Genomic DNA, 25,143 nt, shown 5'->3' with positions numbered 1-25,143 from the left:
CATCTGAAATGGGCTATCTAGCTCTATTTACTTACACTTGGTAGAGACAGACTGTTGCTCTCTTCCAAGAACTCTTCCAAAGTTACCATCTCACTGCCAGGTGAGGCAGATCGCTGCCTGCCTGCGTGAGACTGGGATGGATTGCTCCTCTGAGGTATATCACCAGACATCAAACCATTCCTGTGGGAGGAGGACTCATGCCTGCTGCCAGGGCTTAAGAAAGCAGCAGCAGAGTGAAGGGAATACGTATCTCGGAGCAAGACTGGTGCCTCTCTGCTTGGTACCATATCTTCACTGCTGAGGCTCTCAGTTCTACCATGGATATGGTCTAAGGAACCTGAGGAGAAGCATAAATACCATTAATGGCACTGCTTTGACATAATTTCAGTAGCTTTCACACTCAGGTAGGAACTTATCATCCAGGGCTGTTTCCACACAGACTGGGTGGCATTCTTTACCTTCATTTTTTTCTCCTACAGAGCTCAAATCAATTAGAGCTTTGAAAAATCAGGACGACGAAATATCTTACAGCACCTCAAACAAGCACAACTACTTCACCAAAGAATAAAAATACCACTGGAGGCTAATAAGCCTTATATTAGTAAGATAATATTGGGGTGCCTCTTTACAACCTGTGTGCCATAGAAAGATCTCCCAGTCTTGGCTGTGTGATCTGAGAGCTAGAACCTGACGTGGAAAAGCAGAAAGCAGATTTTTCCACAGTATCAGGTCTCTTGGCATTCTTCAAGGATGCACAATTTGCAAAAGCAAATCTCCAGAGCACACTGGTTCTATACACAAGCTGTGTGCAGAGTAAGAACCACAGAGATCTCTTGTTGTAGAGAGTCTAAGAGTGGCCTGATATTTCCCACAATACGATGCCAGTCAGACTGAAGCAAAATCCGACTGTTTGCCTTAAAAGCCACCCCTTGCCAGAATCAATCTTAGAAAAGCACTTCTTGCCAGCAGTTTTGATTCCCAAGACAGCCATGTCCAGACTGCATAATCACTACCATTTCAAAACAAGTCTTCAAAATTAATTGCAAGGAAAATGGCATTTTACACACAGTTTCACAGAATTTCACTTCCTGTTTGTCACAACTCAGCTGCAAAAGCTTTACCTTTCAAATTGAGAGGTGAACTACTGCTGGAAGCGTTCCTACTGCTCTCTAAACTGTTTGGCCTGGACACTGAAAAACACAAATCAAGCATTGAACAAACAGATCTTAAGTACCTCTGATTCTCTGAAAGCCTTGGCTACAGTCTCCCTTCTGAAAATAGGACCTGTGCAACTAAGTCACTTTGAAAACATTAACAACATAATACACACAGGATGCCAAAATCTGGACAGAGTAGAAAACATCCTCATTTTTCAAGTTGTTTAGGATCCATCTTGCTTATCTCATTTTTTGCACAAAGAAATATGTTCTGGATTTTTACAGTAACTATAAAGTAATGCAGATACTGAAAAAGTTCAACAGTAAGTTGCTGTCTCTTTTTCAATTTTCTTTGGAAGGAACTGGAGGTGGCCAGCTTGCAAATTCGGATTTCTGCAGTCTTCTAAGCAGGCAGTGCTGCTGCTTCATCAGCATTCCCACTGCATCCACAAGCCCCACACCAAATTTCTCTTACTGCTAATTCACTCCCTTAAGAAAGGAATTAAACATTCTCCAGAAAAATCAACAACTAATCTGTAGGACATGCATTAAAAGGTGTGTTGGTGGTGGAAGGCAACTTGCCTCAATGCCAGCATTGTTTTTAAAAGCTTCAACAGAAGACCAGAAGCAGTTAGAATCCCATTCCCAAAATGGTGCTGAATTACTACACCTTCTTCTGTAAGAAAAATGCAACTAAAACACTCCAGGACAGCTCATATGGATGCAATCAAACAAGTCTTAACACAGATGTTTAGAGCACTCACACATGCTACAAGCTTACCATGCCGTCTGCTGCTTGCAAACTCCACCTCCGGGGACTGTTCACAGAGATTATCTTCTGAATTACAGCCTGGAAAAGAACATAAAACTTAAAAGGCCAATTGAACACAGAAAGGTTAATCCTTCAGGTCTGTCTCCCAACACATTCTAGCAGTGCAGAAGACTGAGGTGATCAAGAGGGTTTTATAGACCCCATCTTCTAAACACTGGGCAGGGAACCACTGAAGAACTGACACCCAAATATGCTCTGCCAAGTTGATGACATTACAAGAGTGAGTAAACCCCACACCTCATTAACTAAACCATTCAGCAGATAAAGCAGGAGTGAAAATATTAATGCTCTTGTTTTGTACTTGAATGCCACTTGTAGCCTTGCAGGAACTATGAAGCAGCCTGCCTGGCACTACTAGCTGCTGTATCAAATGCACACACACCTTTTGGCCTGCTCTGGAGCCGGGAGATGGGGGTGGAAGTGTGCACGTGAATAGCTGAGGTTGAGTAAGTCCTGGGACCCATTTCCACACAGCTGGGCTTTGTTGCAGAGTCTGCTGAGATTTCAGCATTATCATTGCTGCCTCCGTGATGGGAATTCCTTTTTTGCTTTAGGTCCATTAGCACTGGTGGGGAGAGAGGTAAATGAATAAGACTCAATGAAAAATAGCATTAGGGGATTTGTATTTATCTGCCCATACAAACATGACAAACAGGCACGAAGAAACTGCACAACAGAGGCGCTAGTTTGGCAAGCTTTTCCATAAACAGTGCAGAAGTGGATAGGAAATTTCTGCCACCAGCTTGTCAATCATGTGTGCTCTCTGTAAAGTGTGGGAGAGTGACAAGGGCTGCTTAATGCTGGTGGGAGGGTTGATATTATACATGCAACAATTACTGTGAAAGGAGGAAGAAAAGGAGCAAAGACATGAATCCAGAAAAGATAAGTGAGGTGTGAAATTCCCGTAACATTATTCCTTGTAGGTGCATTTTATAAGAACTTACTTCAGTAATAAAATAGAATAGGGAAAGAGTGACAGTAGTCATGCTCTTACTGAAAGAAAAATAATGCAGATTTGAAAATTATCTATCGTGATCTGTGCACTAAGCTAACTGCTTTCAGGTTTGTATCTTTGCTGAGGGTAAGAGCTCAGTCTTTACAAGGCTGAAACTCTGCTCTTACAATGTCCTGGTGCAATGATTTTCAAGTGGAGTTCCTGGGATCTTAGCAGGAGAACAACAAAAACTGTCTGCTAGAGTATTATTTAGATTAAGAATCTAAAAAATTATTTTCTACTCATGAAGCAGCTTAATTAATTTCTTGTAATGTCAATGTAAGGCTTTAAGGCACACATAGAACAAAATTTAAACAATTTACTGCAAAAAACACCCCTAATTAGATGCAAGATTCTAGATTTTATATATTTCTACGGAATGATTAAGTAACAGAAACTAAATGTTGAAAATGCAGCAGAGTGCAGCAGTCGAAATAAACAACTTGCAGAGACAATGGACAGACAGTTCAAAGCACAGAGCAGCTGTGAAGTTGTATTAGAGAAATGGACCAATGTGCTGTCATCCTAGGTGGCCCCTGGAAGCTGACTTCATTCAGGAACTGTATTTTCTCCCTAGGTCTGCGTGGGCTCCACAGACTGGGCCAGCACTTGCTCTCAGAATTGAAACATACACCATGCCTGCAGGGGCAACTACTAGCTAAAGCTTCACATGCAAAATCAGTATTTCTAATTGACTTTGTGACACTTAACACCTTCCATGGACGCTAAAAATATTAATTGCCCTGGACACTAATGTTCTCCACAAATCCCCATATGGGCAACAAAAAACAGGCTGTTCTGTCAGAGTCCCTGATTGTGCCCCTGGGGACAGTTCTCAGAGTGGGAAGGGAAACAAGATCTTCTGGCCTCTCTGCTGAGCCCCGGTAGCACACTGCCTGTGCTGCATCCAATTCTCTAACAGGGAGGGGACTGGACCTGCACATTCATTTCAGAAGCCACCAGGTCATGAATATTAGGCAACAAGAATTCTGGGCAATGGATTAATGAAGTTTATTCCCAGCCTTAAGAGAACAAATTAACATTCTTCTTCCAAAAAAATATGTTGAAACTGAAGCATAAGAAACTGAAACGTCAGCTCAAGATGAATTTTCTTAATTAGAAGTATAAAAACCTTGCTAAATATCAGGTCTGAATGTGAGCATCAAGACACTTGGCTGAGAATAATTTTTCCAGTAGCTTCCATTCTATATTCAAAGCTAGACTACTTAAAAGCAGAAAAAGGTGTTAAAAACCTGCCTTTTAAAATAATTTAGTAGCACAGACTATTGGAAAAATCTCTGGAACTTGAGAATATATTTTTATTTTAGTAGGACTACTACACTGTAGAAAGCATAGCAACAGCAAATCGGTTCAACACTTTAACTGGACACAATGCAAGTACATGACTGCAAGAAAATATTGAAGCGAATAGCAACTTCACTTACTTACAACATGCACCACAGCCAATATACATACGCAAACTGTATGCCTTGAGGTCCCCTAAAGTGTGCTGCATTGAAGAAATGATCCACAGTGTGCAATAGTGATTCATCTTCTACTGGAAAAATTAAGTCCATGTTCACTAATCTTTGCTTGTATTTAGAGTATTGTATAGACATGCTGAGTGTCTCTATCAATGTGCGTGTTCTTTTATGGCATGTGGGATTTTTTTTTTTATTTTTTTTTTTTACATTTGTCAGAAATGAATGAAGATAAATGCTACAGAGAAGGTGTTAGAAAACTCCCAGTTCCGGGAAAGAAAGAATTTCATTAGGAGAGGATGGGATGTCGGAAGAAGACCAGAACCGGAGCCGATTAGAGAAAGACTGATGATTCGATGGAGACTTAGGAGACTTAGGAGACTTTTCTTTATCCTTGCTTTTGCTTCTCAAAAAGGCAATCTTTTTGCGCTGTGCAGCTAAATTGTTATCACCCAGGTATCCCAAAAAGAAGAAGAAAAAAAATAGTAAAATAAAAAAGCCTTATAAATAAAATTTAAAATGTCTTAACACAGATTAAAGACTACACAACCAGTAAAAACATAAAAGTCTAAAACAATGACCAACACCTATAATGGAGGACTGATGAATGCATTGAATGCATAGCTAAACATATCGAATCTGATTCAGATTAAGGTATAGATTAACACATACACGCAATATTTAAGCAAGTCCACTCAGAAATTACAGTTAGATCATTCAAAATGTTTTTGCTTTATAATATCAAATTAAATTGGTGTACATGTTACTCAGCGATAACACACTCAAATTTCCTAGACGTCTTCTAGGCTTTAGTACTGGTGAGCCCCATTTCCACACGAGTTTTGATGTTTCACATAACATAAAATGAATGAAGCCCCAGAGACTTTCTGTTGTCTCTGGCACTTTACAAGGGCCTTGTTCTGTGGCAACCCAAGCCCAGCTTCCCATGCTGAACTTAGGATGCATGTTAAACACCTGGAATCATATGGATGAGCTTATTCCATAAAGCATCTGTTTTTACTTTAAGTGAATAAATGACCTCAAAGAATTAGAATACACAAAGGCTTTTACCCAATCAAAACAAAACCTTCAGACAGACAGATATTTGCAGTAGTTTATAACAAGAGTTCTTTTCTCAGCTACTCCCCCTTCTGTTTCCTAACCCCCACAGTTAATAGACAAGAATCAGTATTCAAATATCAATTTCAAAACTGCTTCTTGGAAAGTATTCCTGGAATATAACAATCTGTATATAGAAGCTGATAGAAATGATCTCAATAGAATAAAAAAGAGCTTGGGACATATATATTACCTTTAATAAGGATGAAGAGTATTTATTTTGATAAACTTTCTTTTAAATTTCCCATAATTAGGTACATCTGATTTACTCTATAAACTAACTTAACAGAAAATCATTCCATCCTCCTTATGTATTCCTTAGTGTTAAAAAAAATAATTTCATCATTTTACATGAAAAAATTCCTAGTTTAATTCTAAATCAAAACATGGTATTGTCCTCCAAAATTACCACATTATGACAAATTGGTTATTTACAATAAATGGGTTATTTGCTCTGCACGTGCACCACCTGCTGGCAGTGGCTGCCAGCCAGCTCATACCCCTCAAAGAGCCTGAACCACACACTATTCCATAATCCAGCTTTAAATGCTTTGCTGCAGAACCCCAGTAAATGAAGTACTAGAACCAACTTACTCAGTAACATGCAATACATCTGGGCAAAGAGAAACTGAAGGGAGAAGTAGCAGGTAAAAGGAAGAAAGCAAACTAAAACAAAACCAAACCTATTATCTTCTAGCATTTACTCAAATTTATAGTTTGGGGTTTTATGTATACTAAAACTTCTCTTGTACTAAAAAAAAACCAACCAACCAAACCCAAAACAAACCAAAGGAAAAAAAAAAACACAAAAAAACCCCAAAACAAACTAAAAAAGGACATAAAATATAATGTGATTTGGCATAAACATATCCTATATATTAAATCTTTTTAAAAACATTTTCAGGTCATGAATTTAAGCTGGGCATTCCTTACCTTTGTTTGAAGAACACCCAGGATTCTCTCTCTCTTCCACGGGGTTTGACCCTTGAGAGGTATTATCCTGAGCCTCGTGTTGGTGTTTCAATTTTTGGGAGGCAGATGGAGAGTTTACCATCTCTGAGGATTCAGCATGCCATGTGGAGCTTTCTGCTGCTGGTTTCGACCGATCCCTTGGAGTCTCCTTCTTTGGCTTGATTAATTTGACTAAGGCTCTGGCTCCAATCCAGGGGTTTTTCCTGATAAAGCAGGTTTTGTGAATGGAATTCAGAAAATGCTATAAGAAATACTCCCCCAAAGAAGTTTAGAGCTGTGCTAAAGCCATCAAGTCATCCTATATTTTTTTTTTTGTTTACTGCCATGAATTGGTTCAAAAAATGCACCATGAATTTCACAGCACTTGAGATCCATTTCTCTACTGAAGTCAAAATTACTTTTACAGAAATATTTCTTTAGCATGAGAAATGTGAGAAAGACAACTGTTCTCTCTGCTAGAAATCTAAACTACACATATGGACTACGTAAGATATTCTTACAGTGTGACTAACTCCACTACAGGAACAGACTGAGAAGGAAAAATGAAAGCTGCTTTGAAGCCTCTTTGCTAAGGTTATCAGTCAGAACTATGTAAAGTGGAATTAATTTGACTTTTTTTTGTTGTTCTTAATAAAATTTTAAGTCCCTTTTCTCCAACAGACTGGTTATCCCTTGCTTTGAAAGAGCAGCTCTGAAAGCTCCTAGTGCTGCTTCGTCACCATACTGGGAGCAAAGTGATTCTTTCCCAATTAATTTTGGGAGTTTCAGATTCTTGTATTAATACAGAGGGCCCCACATGAGGCCCTGTACTCTACATTAACACAACCTGCTGCTTCTGGGAATATCTTGCAGTGAGAGGGAAGAGACAAACGGAGACGACACCACCCTTATTTCAGATTAAGTTTCTGTTATCCCCAGTTATGGAAAGCCCTATCTTGCCCTCAATGATCCTCACGGCAGAACTGAATCCATGTGGAACTTACTTTTTTGGAGCAGGATCATAGAACTTGTACTGATCCATTATCTTCTCTTCAAGTTTTTCCTTATGTCTCCTTAAGGCATTCAATTTATCACTGTGAGGGGGAAAAGCATATCCTGAGTCATCTGTATGAAATCAAACAAAATAAAAAAACTGAAGGCCCAAAAGCCACCAAGAGAAGAAAGAGACTGAAATATCTTCTTATCCTGAACCTTCAGGATTCACAGTTTGTTTGGAGAGGACAAATACAAAAGCCTACCGACCATGCTGATGGGTGATTTTTTTGCAATAAAGCATGAAAGGTAAAAGAACAACAGTAGATGGTGGTGCAAGATTGCTAACTAATATCTCAGGAAGATTTTGTTTGGTGGGTATTAAGACTAACTATGTTTTTTACTGACTATTTTTTGACCTACACAGTGGAAGCTGGCAAATCTCATTTTCATTCAAGTAGTAAGGTAAATGTACTTCCATCATAGAACAGTCAGACACCAGATATCTGATACAGATCAGAGTACATCTGAACTGTCTTCAGCCTATTTCAGCAAACAATTTCTAACACTTCAACCACATAAGCCAGTACTGCTATAAACTCAACTCAGTAGTCCCACATCATCCTGATGTGCTTAAACTAAAATTCTTGGGATTAAGAACATTTTTCTTCTTTCTTTCATACCTATAAGAGAAATTCACTGCAGTGAAAAGAGGATTCTTTGTAAACACACACTATCTTTAAACAGCGTTATCTCACTTCAACATGTCAACCTGTGTATGAAGGACACAGCAACTTATGTTGATGTCTGTATCCTTAAAAACAACATCAAAACAGGTATTTCTTGAAATGCTAAGGAAAAAAGCAAGAAGAGTATGAATATTTGCTATTCTTCAGGAACTTAAATATAAAATTACTGACATAAGACTATTATTTTTGTTGCAACTTGGCTGTTTTCCAAAATCTTAAAACTCTTTCCCAACCTCCTCTTCTTTGAGAAGTACCACTGGGTTTAGCATTCCATCTTTTCTAACTGCATTTTCCACACAGGTTCATCTGTATTATTTGAAAGGAGCTGTATTTGCCTAGGTGTTTTGTGAACAACTCTTTGCAGTAAGGCAATGTGGAAACATTTTCTGCTTTCTCCCATTACACTTATCTCCTACCAAACATCCCCTTTTCCAACAGGTATCAAGAAGACCTATCATTCCACTGCCTGCTCTTCTAGTCCTGATAGATGATTTGTATTCTATACGTGTCTAGATTACTTATGGTTTCACAATTCAAATCCTTTTTTCTTACATGTACTGTTTCTGTTCTTCATGATACTGCTCCTTGCTCTCCATGTTCTGCTCCAACAACATCTGATTCTGCTGGCTCAGCATCTGAATCTGACTCAGGAGATGATGGTTTTCTTCTTCCAGATTTCCCTTTAGTCGGGACAGGAGCTATTAAACAAGACAAATTAATCTTTCCTCTTCATCCAGCTTCCCTGGAGTGCACCATAATCAAGATAACACAACAGCATGGCAACCTAAGATAAAAACCTATACACTTCAAACTATATGGGCGTGTTGTTACATAGTTTGACCTTCTATATACAGTATGTCAAAAGCTTCACACAATGAATGGCAGCTTTCTAACTCCAAAGCATCTGTAGCTGGGTATCTACAGCTACTCACCTCACAGTGGTTATCCAGCTTGGTCAGAGAGATATCCATGGATTGGTGCTGTTCTTTCAGCTCATCATAGCGAGCTTGCCAACGATTCAGCTCCAGCTGAGAGTTGTTCAAGGAAGTTTTCAGCTCTTTAGTGTGTGAATGGAGCCCTTCATACTCTGCCTTTAGTTGGCTGTGCAAGAAATTCACCCTAAAGGCAAAGAAGACAGCAGGCTTGTGACGGACACTTCACAGAAATGACCTCACATTCAAAGACCACACCATCAAGTGTGCAGCTCTCACTAAATCAAACATAGTTCCAAAGAGTAGCTCCTAAGGTCATTTTTACTCTAAGCATTTAATAAAATTTTATTAAGAAGCAGTGGTAACATTATAAAAAAATTGAAATTTACAAAAGAACTGAAAGGAAAATACATGAAAAATTAAACTGCTATTTCTTCAATATGTAAGAAACACACCACAAATTTCTGAGGCACAATATATTTAAGAGCATTTGGATATAAAGGCAGCTCTATTTGGCACACATAAAGAAAACTCACAAGTTACTTTTTTATCCTGATGCATGAAATATGAGCATTTAAGTGTCCTGAAGTGTGCAACACTGTAATGGCATAGTGTTCTGGGTTGACAAGGAAGTGAGTTTTCTTAGGAAGTTAGAGTCAAACCAATTTTACACTTTTAGGTAAATCTAAAAATGTCTACAAATCATGAAGGTGTAACATTAAATAATTAACTGAATAGATTAAGTTCTGTATCTGCTGACAGATAAGCCTGGCTCTCTGCCAGCCCTGCAATCAACATTATGCAACATCTTTATCCGTAAGAAAATGAATTAGAAAGAGCAAACTTGAGAAAACCTCTAGAGAGCTCTGCACTGTTCTAAAGTACTCTCGTACAACTGTAGCTCAACTTAAAATGTGATTTTTAAATACAATTCAACCTGACATTGATTTAACTTGATGTGGTCTTGGTCCCTTATTTACACCAAACAGATTCTCAAAACACCTCTGTAGTATGAACAAGGCTACAGGGAGTTTTTTGGGTGTGCTCTCAAAAGGGGCTCTGCCATAAGTTAACAGCTACCCGTTGATCAAGAGTCTCTAAGACTGCTTTTAATAACAGGAACGGCAGTTTTCTCTGCGCAGCAGAAAATAAACAGTGGTAACTCCTAGAGCTAAAATCATATTGTGTAAAAACTATAAACCAGTGCTCCTCAAGGGGAAAAAACCCAGTATAATCTGGGAGCGTTGGGCATTTGTAGCTCTGTCTAAAGGCAAGTGTTTGGAAACAATTCATTGCAGAAAATGCTTGTCAACTGAACCAACCACATGTGGAAGCTTATTTTGTATGAGCAAAGGTCTCAGGTCTAAAGCACCAAATAACAGTATTGGTTGACAGTATTCATGAAGCTGACAATCTTTATCAAGTAAAAATTACCAAATTAACAATACCAAAATAGAGAAGAAGGAACACACGTGTTATATGAAGGTACTTCAGAGCTAATGCAACACATCCGTGTTTTACATAATTTACTTTTAATTGAGATATCCAACAATCCAGCAAAGGAGCCGTACCTGTCCAGTTCCTCCCTCAGCTTCTGATTTTCCCCAGTGGTTATTGCATTTGATCTTCTCTCTTGTTGCAAAACCTCTCTCTCAGTTTTTAAAACTAATTCCAACTCTTCTAATTCTGCTTTGTGTTTCGTTAAACTGTTGTATCTGCAAAAGGAAGAACAGCATAAACTCAGCTTTCATTTAAACATTTTTCTTCCTCTGGGTTAATATTTTTAATAGGTAATACCACAATGATTAGAAAGCATCTTTTTTTTCCAGCTTCATTTATTTCATCCACATTTGTGTGGTTAAACTTCTACCAAAGCTGAAGAATTCAACACTATGCATGAAAATTCAACTTAGTATACAAGTCAGCAGAGAAGACTTTAGGAAAAAAAAAGAAAAGTATTTTTTAAGGAAAATGGAACACAATTGCCAGAATTGTACTTCAATTTCAGATTCCGATCATTTAGTAAAAGCATCAGATTCTGCAAAATGAGTGGAAACTACACCACTAAACCAGAATCCCAGTCACAAATAATTGACAGTGGCAAGAGTTAAAAACCTGACTAGAAAGTAGCTCCCAAAAAGCAATAGGAAAACAGTGCAATGAGCAAGAGTTTGTTAGGTAGCCACCTAATCCATTTTAGGTTATACGCACAGGTAATAGCATCCTGCACATCTACTAATGTCCTGCATATTCCGGACAGATGATGAGGTCTCAGTGAGTTGATAGCAAAACATCTTTAAGCAGAGGCTGACTCACCTGCTTGAGTTGCTCTATTTATTCACTAGTGAAAAAACCAAGAGCAAAACCAGTGTTCACATCCAGGCTTCCACTATTATTTGGTTTATATAACTTGTGCAAAAACCATTCAGGGCAGCAAGGTGGGGAGAGAGAGAGGGCTGATGCCATCAACTGTGTCTTTAATTTTCATCTCTGGAATGCTAAAGTAACCAAGGTGTGGAACAACTTCCCTAGTATTTAGCACAGGCATGGATTAGGCAGGCCCAGCCTCCCTGAGGTGCTACACCACCTGCATCCAGAAAACACTGAGAAGAATGGGGTAGACTGAAATAACTGCACAAAGCAGCAAGCTGTTCCCAGGTATTTTTTCCCCTTTGGTGGCTTCTGTCAGAATCTGTGCCCATACACACCAGCAGAAGCCACTGGGGCCATTGGTGCAGTCAATGTCAAAAGTCATCAGCACAATTTCTGGTCATGGTAATAAAAGGGTATTTTCCTGAACTATCAGATACATCTGTGTCAATAATGGAGAAATACTCTTCCAAGCAATTTTAAAACAGAATCTAGGCTGAAGATGCAGAATTGATTAAAAGGCTAAAGAGAACAAGCATCATCTTTCTGTGACTCTCATGCCAGCAGAGATGAATGCAGAGCACAGTTACTCTGCAGTCATGAAAACTTCAAAACAAAACCAAAACCAGCAGACAGCACCAAACACACTGACTCCTGCCAACTTGTTTTTCTTTCAGGCTACCATTCCATTCATCCCAGGGTCAAATTACAGCCTGTCCCAAATTCCAGTCCATTGAAGGGCCACATAGGAAAGTACCTGTCTCCCAGACAAAAGCTGCTTTATGCTATTCATTCCCAGTAACAGCAGTAGAGCTTAATTAACCTTATTTATTTGTTTTCTTGCTCCGTTCAGCTCTGGGACATTTCAAATTCACTGTTCGTACAACAAATGGAAGAACCTGAATGCAGAGGAAGGTTTCACATCCAGCTCCAAGAAGCATTTTACACAGACTATGTGCCAATGCACACAGAGCCTGAGAAGACAAACTCCAGTCAGTCCTTTGGCAGAGATTACCATGGCTGTCTTTGCAGAAATTGCACTGTAAATTCTTTTGCTGTCTGTGTATGATAGGGCTACTCTGTTCATTTTTATCCAAGCCCTCTATGTTTTAAAGAGCGCTCCTTAGAGAGAAGCAGAATACTGGTCCAGCATTGCCAGCCAGGCCCAGCACCACAGTCTGCCACATTGAGTCTGAGGTAGACCACAGCTGCTCCTCTAGTTGTTAGGTGAAAGTTAAGAAAGAGGAAACTGTCTGCAAAAATGGAAATGATTGTTCATGTCCAAAGCCCTAATGAAATCCTCAGGCAAAATCTTCTTGTAGTAGAGATTCAGCCTGGAGTCTACAATTTGAGCACAATCTGTGCAACCTGACAAGCTCTACCACCAGGGACTAGGCTACCCTTCCTGTAGACTATTCAACACTCGTTTCACTTTTTAAAGCAACAAGCTCTTAGAAGACTTTAAAAAATATTTTCTTATACATGCACATAGAATCCATTTTGGCTCTGACACAACCCATTCCTAGGAGTGAGGAAATGTAGTCCTCTTTACTCCTTTTGGTTTTTATTCTTTTTGCTGCTTTTTGAGGAGAAATACTTTAGGTAGGTATTTGTGACCGAGACAACTTTGGAAATGCTCAGCTATGATAAAAAGTGTGACAAAAGGAATCCAGAAAAATAACTACCAGGCAGCATATTATGGTAACATAATAATACAGTTCCCTGCAATACGTAACCCTACAAAGCAGGGATTCTTTTCCCAGTATCTCTGCAGGATTAGACTTCTCCAGACTAAGCCACAAAGAAATGCTCAGGGGTGTTAATCAACTGCAGCTACAAAGTTATTATCTTTCCTTAGTAACATGTAATATGTACAGCAATTTTAAAAATGCAGAAGAAGCCAGCCTTTCTGTGTTCACTGAGACCATCAGACAGACACCTCAAAGTCAAAAAACAGCTATTAATGGTAAATGACCCTAACATACTAACTCTCCTCTTCTTGCTAAGCCAAACCCACACATCTGTGGTTTGCTGGGCTATGACAGGCCATTTCACTGCAGTTACAAACAACCCATTATTAAATCCCCACTGCAGTGTTAATATGTGCAGACAGAACCAAAAGAGGTTTAATGAAGTTTGCTCAGGTGCAGAAAATATTCTGTGGTTAGAATGCAGCAGAGTGAACTACACAAAGCTTTGGGACCCTGGCTGAACATGTTGTTGTGTGTTGTTGTTGTGTGGGACGTGCACAAGCTAAATAAAGTTGCTGTGGATCTTCCTAGACACGCTACAGTCATAGGTTTGTGTGGAAGTGTAATCTTGCCTTAAGCAACAGAACTATGATTACAGTGCTGTCATCAGCTGAGGAAAACCAATCACCTTGGAGTTGTGACATGCAAAACCCATCTCCTAAACACCACATAAGAAAACTTCTTGGTTGCACTGAGCTGCTCTGGGGAAAGTTTAGCAGGTGGTGCATTCCAGCCAAACTCGAAATTGAAATATTCCATCTTAGCAGTTAAATACCTTAGTTAAAAAGAAGAGGTGTAAGAAAACTTCTCTTATGCTATTCTTTCTCCCTTCTGTTCCTCAGCAGCACATGATGGAGGGAGAACAAAACATGCACTAAAAAAGTAGCTTGTGGCTTTTTTCCTGACAGCCAAATGGAGTCCTTGGACAAATCACCTCGATAAGCATCTTTTAAGAGTGATCTGCTGAGGAGGATACTGCACACTTAGTACTGCCAAACTCAACCTGGTTGGAATATAGAGAAGGCCACCATCTGCTCCCCTGCAACACCTCTCACTAGGAGTCTAATCTCAGAAAGAGAGTCCAAACTGTTAATGATTACAGTGGTGACCCGGGTACTTACCTCTACAGATAACCTATTCTTTGAAAAACACTTTTTCCTTAGGCTAGAGCTGCTTTGTGTTTGGTACTCATTAAGCAAAGAAAGAATACAGCAAACTGCCTTAACACATTGCAGTGTAGTAATCTCAAGCAAAGCCTGAATCAATGAGAACCATTAATCAGTCTGAGAAAGACTTGGTAAGCAGGAACAGTGTCTGTGTAATCACTTACAGCTCATTTAGTTGACAGCCAAGCAGCTGTCCTGTCACACAGCCCCAGTGGATATTTTAATCACAATAGTTTACTTCTGTAATTCATAAAAATCTAACACACATTGTATTTGCCAGCTCCTTAGTCGCTGGGGAAGAGAAGTTTAGCACCAGTTTTCAGTCCACCATCAAGGATCACCGCTGAGCTGCTCTGAACCCAACTCATGATCTTGCACAGAAATTAAACCCAAATAAAAGTGTTTTGAGGAAAATCACAGAAAAACTGTAAGAGATGTTTGAGAGGTAGGCAGAGCAGCATTTCTGTAGTAGTACAATATGTATAGTGTTCAAACCATGCACAATTGTCAGAAAATGACAGTGACTGGAAATTAAACAATTAGCAGATTACTGATTTCCTAATTCAACTGAAGGGCCTGAAGCAGAAGCTTTAGACTACGAGAACTACAAGAAAATTAGTAATACATCATTATCTCATAGTTAGGTCAATACCGCTTCCTACAAAGAGACTCCTTTGATATGATACGGATGCCACGAGGTTCAATGATTGAAATTTCTCAAGATACACACTACTCACATATAGGTGACCTGCAGACTTTATGGTTAGAAGAGAGACTCCACAGAGTAGCACTGGAGAATGTTTTTAAGGCTGTATGTTGTCACAGCACCAATCCTTAAATGCAGTAGAAGCATTTAAGCTACTTCTGACAAAGTATCCAAGCTCATGTTACCTGAGTATCACCAGTCACCTCTGTTCTGCCACCTTTAGAGATCTAAAAACTAGAGCTTTGCAAATATTTTCATCTGATGTCCCAATGACAATAGGAATGACTAGGCACTTTTTCAGGGCAACAACTTTGTAATTTCCATTTGTAATTGGAGACAACATTTAAGGCTAAAATTGTAACACAGGCACATTCTCGCTACACTATACCCCTGAGCAGTGAGCGTACCTCTCACGCAGACCTTTGTGCTCAAGATCCAGGGTTTTGTGTAATGTTTTCAGGCAGCTGTGCTGATTTATTAGCCTTTCATACTCTGCAGACTGCCGTTCATGCAGTGAAGTAAGGTGTTCATGGTCCTGAAGCAATGACTCATACTTAGCTTTCAGCTGCTCCTTCTGTTTCAGCAGATTTTCATTCTCGTTTTCCTTGGCTGTCTGCTGATTTTGCAGTAAAGCATTCTGGGCCGTCAGCGAAGCACTCTGGGAGCTGAGAGTTGAATTTTCTACCTAAAGTTTTGCAAGTAAAAAGTTAAGTATTACTTATTCACATCTACTGGTACATACAACAAACATTTTGTAGCAGCTTACAACTGTACAGAGTTAGTCAAGAATGCCTACACTGCCTTGTCAACTTAAGACATCTATGTACAATTTGGCATCATTTTGGTATTACTGTTGGCAGTGTGCACCACATAAAGATATGCTGGCAGTAGTATGAAAATTATCACAATCTCTAAACTGAAGAAACGCTGTTTTACCAGAAGCTCTCGAGCCTGAAGACCAAGATGATCTGGAATACTCACAACTCAACTGCATCTCTGACAATCATGATCAGAGTCAAAAGGTACCCTATATTTGTGTACAAGTAATGAAACTCAAGCTCACCCCAACTCAAAAACATGAACTGCACCACTCTGTATGTGGACAACACTCCTAACGCTGAGTACATGAGCAGTACTCCTAACAAGTCTGGTTTCAGTAGAGAGATGGTGCACTGATTTTATATGTTGCTAATATAATTAAATTACAGATAGGAAACAATTAATGAGAACAAAAAACCCCCATCTCTTCATCTCTGAAAGTGCAAGAGGAAAAGCTTAAAAAGTGAAAGTCATACAAGAGAAACAGAGTTAATCCAATGTTGTCCTTTGAAACTCCTCATTCTCTCAAAGTAAGTTTGTTTTTTTTTTAAGTCAAGTAATTTTTAAGAGTATCTTTTCCACTGGCAACTTTTACATTTTGTCTGAAAGTCTGAAAACTGTGATTGAAGCTCATTGCTATAATGCCTATGGGGAGCTGACTTGTGTCCTCTTTTCATTTCTGCTGAGCTCTTTCACAGGCATAGCATTAACACAAAAAAACAAAGAGCAAACTTTTTTTTAATTTCAGAACTGTAGCTTCTGGAACAACACATATGGATTTTGCTGTATTAATTTTAATTTATTCTCTCTAAATAACCACCTTCTTGCTGAAGGTAGCTACTAGACATTAGCTACAGACCAAATTTCCCTTCTCGCTTGGAGAAACTGACCTGAAACTAAGCTCCACCTCCTGGGCCTAATCTTTCCATCATTACATCAGCCTACCAACACAAACATTTCATTAGCTGTTATCTCCTCCACACTACTGTAATCAAATCTAACCTCCTGGCACAGAGGCACAAGGATGTTCTGACCTGGAGTTTGGCTGTCTGTGTCTGCAGGGCAGTGTTATGCTCCTGAAGGAAGACATTTTGCTTCTGTAGTGTCAGGATCTGATTGTTGAAGGAGACATTCTGCGTTTCCAGATGCTTTAGCTGTTCCTTAAGCAGCTGCTTCTCAGTATGCAGGGCTGCATTCTGAAAGAGAGATGGCATTGAAGGGGTGATAGGAAGAAAAGAAACAGCTGTCCTGATTATCTGGAGTCCTATCAAAGATGAGAACCAATTAGTGATGATCATTCTGTAACAAAGGCATAAAAAAAACCTCTTTCCAGCATTAAATGAAGGTAAGACAGATGTTAACACACAGGATTACTCCCTGAAAAGATGGGACAAGATGGACACAAGACACATTAAGCACTTAAGTCCCAGGCAGTCACCCCCTAAGAGACACCCAAGGAATCTGGTAGACTTGGGTGCTCCAGAAAACCTACCAGATTCCTTTAAGCTCAAAAATCCAGTTTCCACCAACCCACTCAAGAACACAAGAGAAGTCTATGAGCTAAGAGGAAATAGGAGAAGGCTTACATTCCTTTCCAGTTCAATGGCCCTGTCCTTCAGTTTCAGCAGCTCTGTGGTGGCCTCTTGGTGCCCTGTTTCCAATTTCTCATTCATTTGCTGGCTGGCAATGAGCTTCTCTGCTGAATTCTTCAGTGACTTCTGATCATACTGCCCATCCTGCTGAGTCTGCTTGAGTGCATCAAAGTCCTTCTTTACCTACACAGTCAACAAGCAACAACCTTCAACACTGAGGGAACTGGAATATGCATTAATAACGATGTGATATGTCACTCCTCTCTTGCACTGTGCAGACTTTCAGAGATTCAAGAACCATTACCCATTTCACAGACAGGGAAGCTGAGACACAGACAGGTGGAAGAATCCACATCTCTTGGTCTCCAGTCAGGTGCCTTTAGACTCGAGCTCACTGTCACCTAACAAACAAGCTGTTCTTAGGGGAGATGTTTAAATTGCAGTCTTGCTCAGCCTATGTTTCCACTAAACAAGGCAGAAAAACAGAGCCATGCCAAAGGAAAAAAACATGGGAAAACTGATCTACAAAGAGCAATTATCCAAGAAAACCCCTCCTGATGTGCCCCAGCCCATATTTTTTTTATGAATTTTGTGTCATTATATAGAAAGGAAGAAAAAAAGGCGGTTCAGTGATGTGTATAGGGAGGGACAAGGAGAAGAACAAACTCGTTCTTAAAAAAAAAAAAAAAAAAAATCCCCAAACATGCAAACATGCAGAAGAACAATGTCAAAAAAAAAAATCAAAATTCACTTAAGCTCTTACCATATTTAGATCATTCTGTAACTGCTGGTTCAAGTTCAGAAAGTCTTTCACTTGTGCCTCCAGCATTGCAATCTTCTCCTCTTTCACAGCTAGAGTTGATTTTAGTGCTGATTCAGTTTTGCTTTCCAGAACCTTGTATTTTCTGAAAAATATGAGCCACTACTTAAACAGCAGACTTCACCTGTTCCCAATCTCACTACATGTTAAATTATACACACTTGCTTCTTCAGGAAAATTATTTCCTCTGCTACTGCAGATTGCTACTGATATAGCTGGGGAATTCACTTATGAAAAATCCAATCAATTTTAATAGAGATTAACACCAGCACAGTGCTACAGAAATATCAAAGAGTTACATAACTTGAAAGAAAGTAACTTTCTTTCTTTTTCCCATAATTACACTACAGAAAACTCTTCTTATGGCTCTTTTGACGATTCTAAACAAGAAGCAAGATCCACAGTTTAAAGATTCCTGCAAGATGGGTATGTTTCTCTAAGTAGGTCTTACCAAGAAGCCAATATACACACAGGTTGTTGAGATTTTCTGTTCATTACTATAGGACTTAAAAAGGAATTCCTTGCCATTGGATATTTCTTAGGCAATATCTATGTTTGTATTAACAGGTATCTGAATCACCAATTACATGAAGTAATGGCAAACACTGTTTAATAGACACTATTCTACATGAAGAGAAATACACACTGAAATAGCTACCCAGTTACTCTGCTGGGGAGTACAGAGGAACTGTCGTAACACTGCTAGCATGGAGAGAGAAAGTGGCATTTCTTCCTTCCACTCAAAGAAATGTTTTGCAAAGCTTACAGTATGCTGCCAAGCTTGCCTCAGAAAAATGTGGTTTATGCCCAAAACTGGGTAATGGCAAGGAGGCGGATGAGAACCAAAAAGAGAGGCAAAGAGCTTCAGTTAGGCTGAGTGAAAAGAATAACTAGAAGAGCTCAGTCTCCTTACGTGTCATCATTGCCATTATCATCCTCCAGCAGCAGCTCTTTGTTCAATCCCATCTTCTCCAGTTCCTGGCTCAGTTTGTCCAGCTCACTAGACAACTTTTGACTCTTCAGCTTCTCCAGGACCAAATCCTGAAACAGCATTAACATGATTAGTTGCTATGCAAAGGGTGGTGGTAATTATTACTTTTACATTTTTTTAAGAGTACTGAAAAATTAATTGGATAAAATCCTAGTTTAAAGTAGGTCAGCTAAAATTCTTCATCAGTGACAGCTGAGTACAGAATTAAACTGATTGGTTTTATTTATAGGTCACTTGAAATAAATCTGCAGAATGCTTCTTTTGGCCTTTGTTTCGCTCACTGTACTGAACTACTTCTGCCAACACTGGCTTTATGCCTGCCTGCTGAAGGAGGGAATGTGTGGGCCAGGAGACACCACCCCATCTCTCCATCTCTGCTGCACAAAAGGATATGTGTAGGGCAGGGGACACCGGCAGAAGGAGTTTCCATCTCTCAGCTAGGACAAAAAGCCCTGCCAGCACTGGTACACACACAGAGGAGCAACACCAGCTCTGTATGGAAGTCTCCTGAGGTATTGTGGCTATGATGTTATTACCCTTGGTAACAGGGTCAATAGTGAATAACACACTGAGTTTCTGACATGGTAAATAACTGCCCAAAATTCTGAAAGTGTAACTACATTGTAGAATAAGAGACAGGAAAGCTCTGGACACGAGAGAGCTTGGTAACTTATTGTGGTATCTACTGATGCAGCCTGGTTTCATTTACATTTCTTTGGGAAGAAACTGAAGCAGAACCCAGCAAGGAAGTCATACAAGGAGAAGACTTGGCAGCGCTGTACCAGAAGGTATATTGGGACAATGCTTTGCAGTTATGCCAATAAAGTAGTCTGTGTGGAAATGGCCAGGGGAAACATAGTGCCAGCCTGCATTTCTAAAAACGACAAATTATTTTTGGTGCATAGCTAAGTGTGAAGATCCCTACCATTCAAAATTCTCTGAAATACAAATGCACCATAGAGATCTACATTGCTTGTGTTTCTGCTAAAAGTTTTCTTAAACAACACATGAAGAAAGAACAGAAAAGCTACTGAAGAACTTTAATTTTAAAAAAATTATCCTGAATATCAAACAGGATCAAGAATAAAATTTTATAAAAATACTTTGTTAAACTGTAGGTATTCAATAGTCCTCTGACATCACAAATTTAGCCATGAATTCATTTGCATGGCAAGGTAAAAAACATGGTTAAGGCCAGTGCCAGTCCAGTGAGCTGTAAACAGGTCCCTTCAACATTCATGAACTTCTTCTGCAGGATCTATAGTAAGTAACTAAGGAAAAGAAGATGGGCTACTGCATGGGTCTGCACCACTGGAAATGTGCAAAATTCTGAGAATTCAAAGATTACAGAGGAGCCTTCTCAGAAATTATATTGTTTTAATAATTTTTAAGGAAAGTTTGATAGAAACATAACTTGGGACTGTGTCAAGTGTTTCTGACCGACTTTATTTCTCCTCCTCAAAATTACACTAATGCTTCAAAAATTGAAATAAAACTAAACCTTGAAGTAAGTGATTGCTTACTGTATTAATATTGCTAAACTTATCTATTTCATTGAGCTACTGCAGCACAACCCTTTTTCCATTTAATAGTCCTTCACAGAAAATCTGATGCTGGCAGGACAACAGCAGCCAGGACAGGCAATGAGAGCAAGTTGCAATAATCTGAATCTGCTCATAGGCCACTTTTAAGAGTGCCAGGTTCTAGCACACACATCCTCAGATTGCCAATGTCCTAATGCTTGGTGCAGGGAGAGATCACTGCTGCTTAGCATGCTCTCACTCATCAGGGAAGCATTAGGGGAAAGATGCTGTAAGGCAGCTGTAAAGCAAAATCTTGGTGCAGCTGGTTTAGGTTGGTCATTTGGGATGGTTTTGTCTCTTTCAGAACAGAGATGTCCATGTGTCCTCAGCAAGTGCTAGAAATTTCTAGACCTGAGAGTCAATCTACCCTGCTGGAGCTCTCAAGTTAGCAAACAATTTTGTAGCCACGGTTAGAGGAAGTGTCAAAGTCTTTGGTTAACAGGCATCACATAAGAGCTGTTTCAAAATTTTATTCTGCATGAAAAAAGATGCAATTTTGAGACTCTGGACACAAAGTGGACACTGCACAACTGCACCAAGGACAGTTCTTGGCATGTTCCACTTTCCAAGGAAACACTTTCAAGTGACTGTTTTTAAAGCTGTGAAGATCTCCTGCAGGACAGATATATCCCTTTGGTACTTCACTGAGCTGAAAAAAAAAATAGAAGCACAGAACCCAGTATAATTATTTTGCTTACCTCTCTCAGCGTAGCTAGTGTTCTCTTATCAATTGTAACTTGCTTTAGGAGGTCTTTATTGTCCTTTTCAAACTCTTTCAGTTTATTAGATGACTCTCTGAATCGAGCAATTTCCTTTTCTAGTGTCTTGTTTTCCTTCTCAGCAACTGCTAGCTTTACTGTATTGTCATCCAAAATAGCATCTTTCAGCTCCACTTGCTGCCAAAGCCGTTTCGTTTCTTTCTCTAGCATTTTTTTGTCTTTTTCTAGCTGAGACATTCCTTGTTCTAGGGCTTTGTTTTCCTTTTCTAAGCTCTCTAGCCGTTTGGCAGAAACCTTTAGCTCTTCAAGGTTCCTCTGGAGAACCTGATTGTCACTCTCCATTCCTTGAACTTCTTTTTCTAATTCCTGGATTTTTTTACTGCTGTTCTCCACAATTTGCTGAAGTCTCTGGTTTTCAGAACTGATACTCTGATAGCTTAGCTCTAGCCTCTCTGATTTCTTGTTCATTGCTTTTAACATTTCCACATTCTTTCTTAAGTCCTCTTTCTCCCTCTCCAAATCTTTATTTTCTGCTTCTATTTGTGCCATTTTTGTGCTGGTAAATCTCATGGTCTCTACCACTCTTCTAAGCTCCAGATTTTCTTCATCCAATTGCTTGTTGTCCCTTTCCAGGTCACCAAGCCGGATGGAAATATTTTGTAATGTGTCCAAGGATTTTCTTAGTTTCCTATTTTCCACTTCCAGATCGCCATTCTCTTGCTCAAGAACTTCCACTTTTTCTGTCACTATTTTCATCACTGCTGCCTTTTTTGTGAGCTGTTCGTTCTCCCTCTCCAGGCGGTGGAGCTCTTTTTCCATTTCTTCCACTCTTTCCACTTTTTCTCTAACCTGATCAAAATCCTTTTGCAATTGTTTCTTCTCAAATTCCAGCTTGCTCAGTTTGCTACTCGTCTCAGTTACTGTTTCATGAAGGATTTTGTTCTCTTTTTCAATATCTTTCAGTCTTGCCTCGCTGCTCACTTGCGATCTTTGTCTCAGGGATAAGACAACTTGATTAAGGTGATCATTTTCTTGTTTAAGGTCCTTTATCTACATAAACAGTTGTGCAAATGTTATTCATCTATTTACAAGTGTGGTACAAATTAGTCCTAAAGCAGACAGATGACTGTTAACAAAATCATATCCATTTAATCCAAGACAAATTTCTCAGCAAATTATTGACTTGGTGACCAAGAAGCCAAACTATTAAAAAATTTATTTTAATAAATTAAAAACTATGCTACATTCCTGCTACCATCCAAGAAGGCTGGGGCAGAAGGAGAAAGCAGACAGAGGACCTTCAGAGATGACCTCGGAGAAAATGCTTTGTTACAAATCATTCTTAATAGAGGGTACCTTTCTATCTAGGTTTACCTTCATCTTGGGGATCTGAAGACTGAAATTATCTCTGGTAAAATGCCAGGAACCTCAGAATACTTGAAAATGTAGAGCAGTTACAGATGTCATTAAAGACACACTTCCAGTAAGGACAGTACACTTATCCCACTGGTCAAATTTCAGCTGATGCAATTGTAATTTAGACTGCAATTTGCCTTTGATTCTTATGCTAGACGACAGCCACACGAATCAAAAGGGCCTAGACCTGAAAAAATCACAAACTACTCTTTTTTAACAACTGGGAATATTTCTGGTTTTACTTCCTGCCCTACCTTCAAACTATCTATTAATTCCTGCCACAAAGAGTCTGTATTTGTTCTAACTAAAATATAAGACTTTGTAGGTAAAGTGCAGTTTCCCAGGGAGAATTCTGGGGTAAAATCCTTCAAGATGAAAAAAACTACACAAATAAGACATTTTGCTATTTAATTTTCACCTCACAAAAACTTAAGAGTAGATTTTAATACAGGTTGAGAATATTCAGACCAGTCTCTAATGATCTATCTCTGTATTTTTTTCATTTATCAAATTAGTACAGATGACACTTGCACAGACCTGTAATAACAGAGTTTTCAGGCATTGCACATTAACTGCAGCACATTGGTAAAAGCTAAAGGGCAATTAAAACATCAGTCCAGAAGACATAAGTACTTTCTCAGCATCTCTTTTAAATAGAGAAAAAAGTTTGAGTGGCTAAAGAACATCAACCAAACCAATCATGCCATACATGTGGTGGAAGACCAACCTTCCGCAACAAAATGGGGATTTATTTGCACATCCCAAAACCAGTTGGTTTCAGTAACATCCAAGGGCTTTTTTCCCTCAAGGGGGAACGTCTGTTCATATAACGGCCTGAAGATCCCCTTATGGTAACAGGAGCAGAAATCAGCAAAACATGCTGGGCTTTTACACTTGATTTTAACCTAGAATTGAACAAGTTCAACCTGCGCTTAATAGCTCTCAAATTGCCTTATCTCCCTGAGAGAACCACATGCCCTAAATGGCATCACTGAATTACCATTGCCGAGCACATGCTGTTATATTACATTTGAGAAGTTCGCACCTGTCTGTCTTTGTCGGCTTTTAGAGTCTCCATGACAACTTGTAGCTGCTCTTTATCTTTTATCAGCTCCTCACTCAAGGTTTCCAAATCTTGATTGCTTTGCTTCTCTTTTTCAATTTGATTTTGCAACTTCTCAATCTGTGTGAAGAGAATACACCAAAACACATCAACCACAGGACACAAGGACTGTCTGCACTTTAAGTCAATTTGAAGACCAGGGAGAAATGAGATGGGGACTACGGCTGAAAGATTAAATCCCTTTCTCCTGCAGTTACCAGGCTCAGAGAAGGAAAAGGACTGCCTTGTTTTTCTCACAGTGCTAAGAATCTTCTTCACCTGAATAATCCTGTTTCTTCATGCCTTTTAAGATCAGAGTATATAAGGCACAGCAGTAAGAAGTGTTTAGCTGAATGCCCTGTTGTGCTCCTGTCAACAGGGATTAAGTTTCTGGTGCTCTCCTTCCTGAGGAACTTGCCTCCTTCTAGCCTCTCCATCACTGATGGTCTTACTGTACCAGTGAATGCAGACAGTTATTAAGACACCTCAGTGAGCAACAGCACTAAAAGACCAAAACACCAACCTAAAACAGGAACAGAGGAAAAACACTAAAGCACTGGAGTGACCAAGTTTATTCTCCCACTCCCTGTGTTCTGGTGGCCCTCTTTTCCCCAGCAGGTGACAATACTGCATTTGAAAGATTTGTGAATAAGGCTCCAGTCCTACAACAAACAAAGTTTTCTTACTTACTTATCTTGAAAGTTGTACTTGTAATGCATGAAGAACATAAAAGTAGTAGCTCTTCAGTACTTAGAACTAAGAGGTTCTGGGAACTATACTCCCCAGGTCAGGAATTAATTCCTTTTTAAGCTTGCAAAGTACTGTGAGCACCTACAGCTCTGCACAAGTATCAGCTCATTTTTGTTTTGGTATTATCAACTCTGCCAACACTGAAAATGT

The 25,143-nt window shown here is 39.3% G+C and overlaps 1 protein-coding gene across 1 annotated transcript in view; it reads right to left on the bottom strand.

The window, feature by feature from the left end:
- The window catches only part of CCDC88C (coiled-coil domain containing 88C), a 96,114-nt gene that overhangs the window by 4,802 nt on the left and 66,169 nt on the right, over window positions 1–25,143 (bottom strand). The window contains exons 14-30 of the mRNA XM_068194869.1: window positions 24,187–24,324; window positions 21,705–22,775; window positions 19,346–19,473; window positions 18,376–18,517; window positions 17,607–17,795; window positions 17,055–17,216; window positions 15,609–15,886; window positions 10,780–10,923; window positions 9,209–9,395; window positions 8,829–8,974; window positions 7,539–7,628; window positions 6,517–6,758; window positions 4,722–4,901; window positions 2,372–2,554; window positions 1,939–2,007; window positions 1,122–1,190; window positions 36–337 (exon numbers count right to left, since the gene is read on the bottom strand). Of these exons, the coding sequence (XP_068050970.1) occupies window positions 36–337; window positions 1,122–1,190; window positions 1,939–2,007; window positions 2,372–2,554; window positions 4,722–4,901; window positions 6,517–6,758; window positions 7,539–7,628; window positions 8,829–8,974; window positions 9,209–9,395; window positions 10,780–10,923; window positions 15,609–15,886; window positions 17,055–17,216; window positions 17,607–17,795; window positions 18,376–18,517; window positions 19,346–19,473; window positions 21,705–22,775; window positions 24,187–24,324 (3,720 nt within the window). The remainder of the gene's footprint in view (window positions 1–35; window positions 338–1,121; window positions 1,191–1,938; window positions 2,008–2,371; window positions 2,555–4,721; window positions 4,902–6,516; window positions 6,759–7,538; window positions 7,629–8,828; window positions 8,975–9,208; window positions 9,396–10,779; window positions 10,924–15,608; window positions 15,887–17,054; window positions 17,217–17,606; window positions 17,796–18,375; window positions 18,518–19,345; window positions 19,474–21,704; window positions 22,776–24,186; window positions 24,325–25,143) is intronic.

Source organism: Anomalospiza imberbis, chromosome 6 (genome assembly GCF_031753505.1).
Source record: "Anomalospiza imberbis isolate Cuckoo-Finch-1a 21T00152 chromosome 6, ASM3175350v1, whole genome shotgun sequence".
Lineage (NCBI taxonomy): Eukaryota > Metazoa > Chordata > Aves > Passeriformes > Viduidae > Anomalospiza > Anomalospiza imberbis.
Note: the sequence above shows the minus strand (reverse complement) of the source record. Positions and strands in the feature narration are given on the sequence as shown.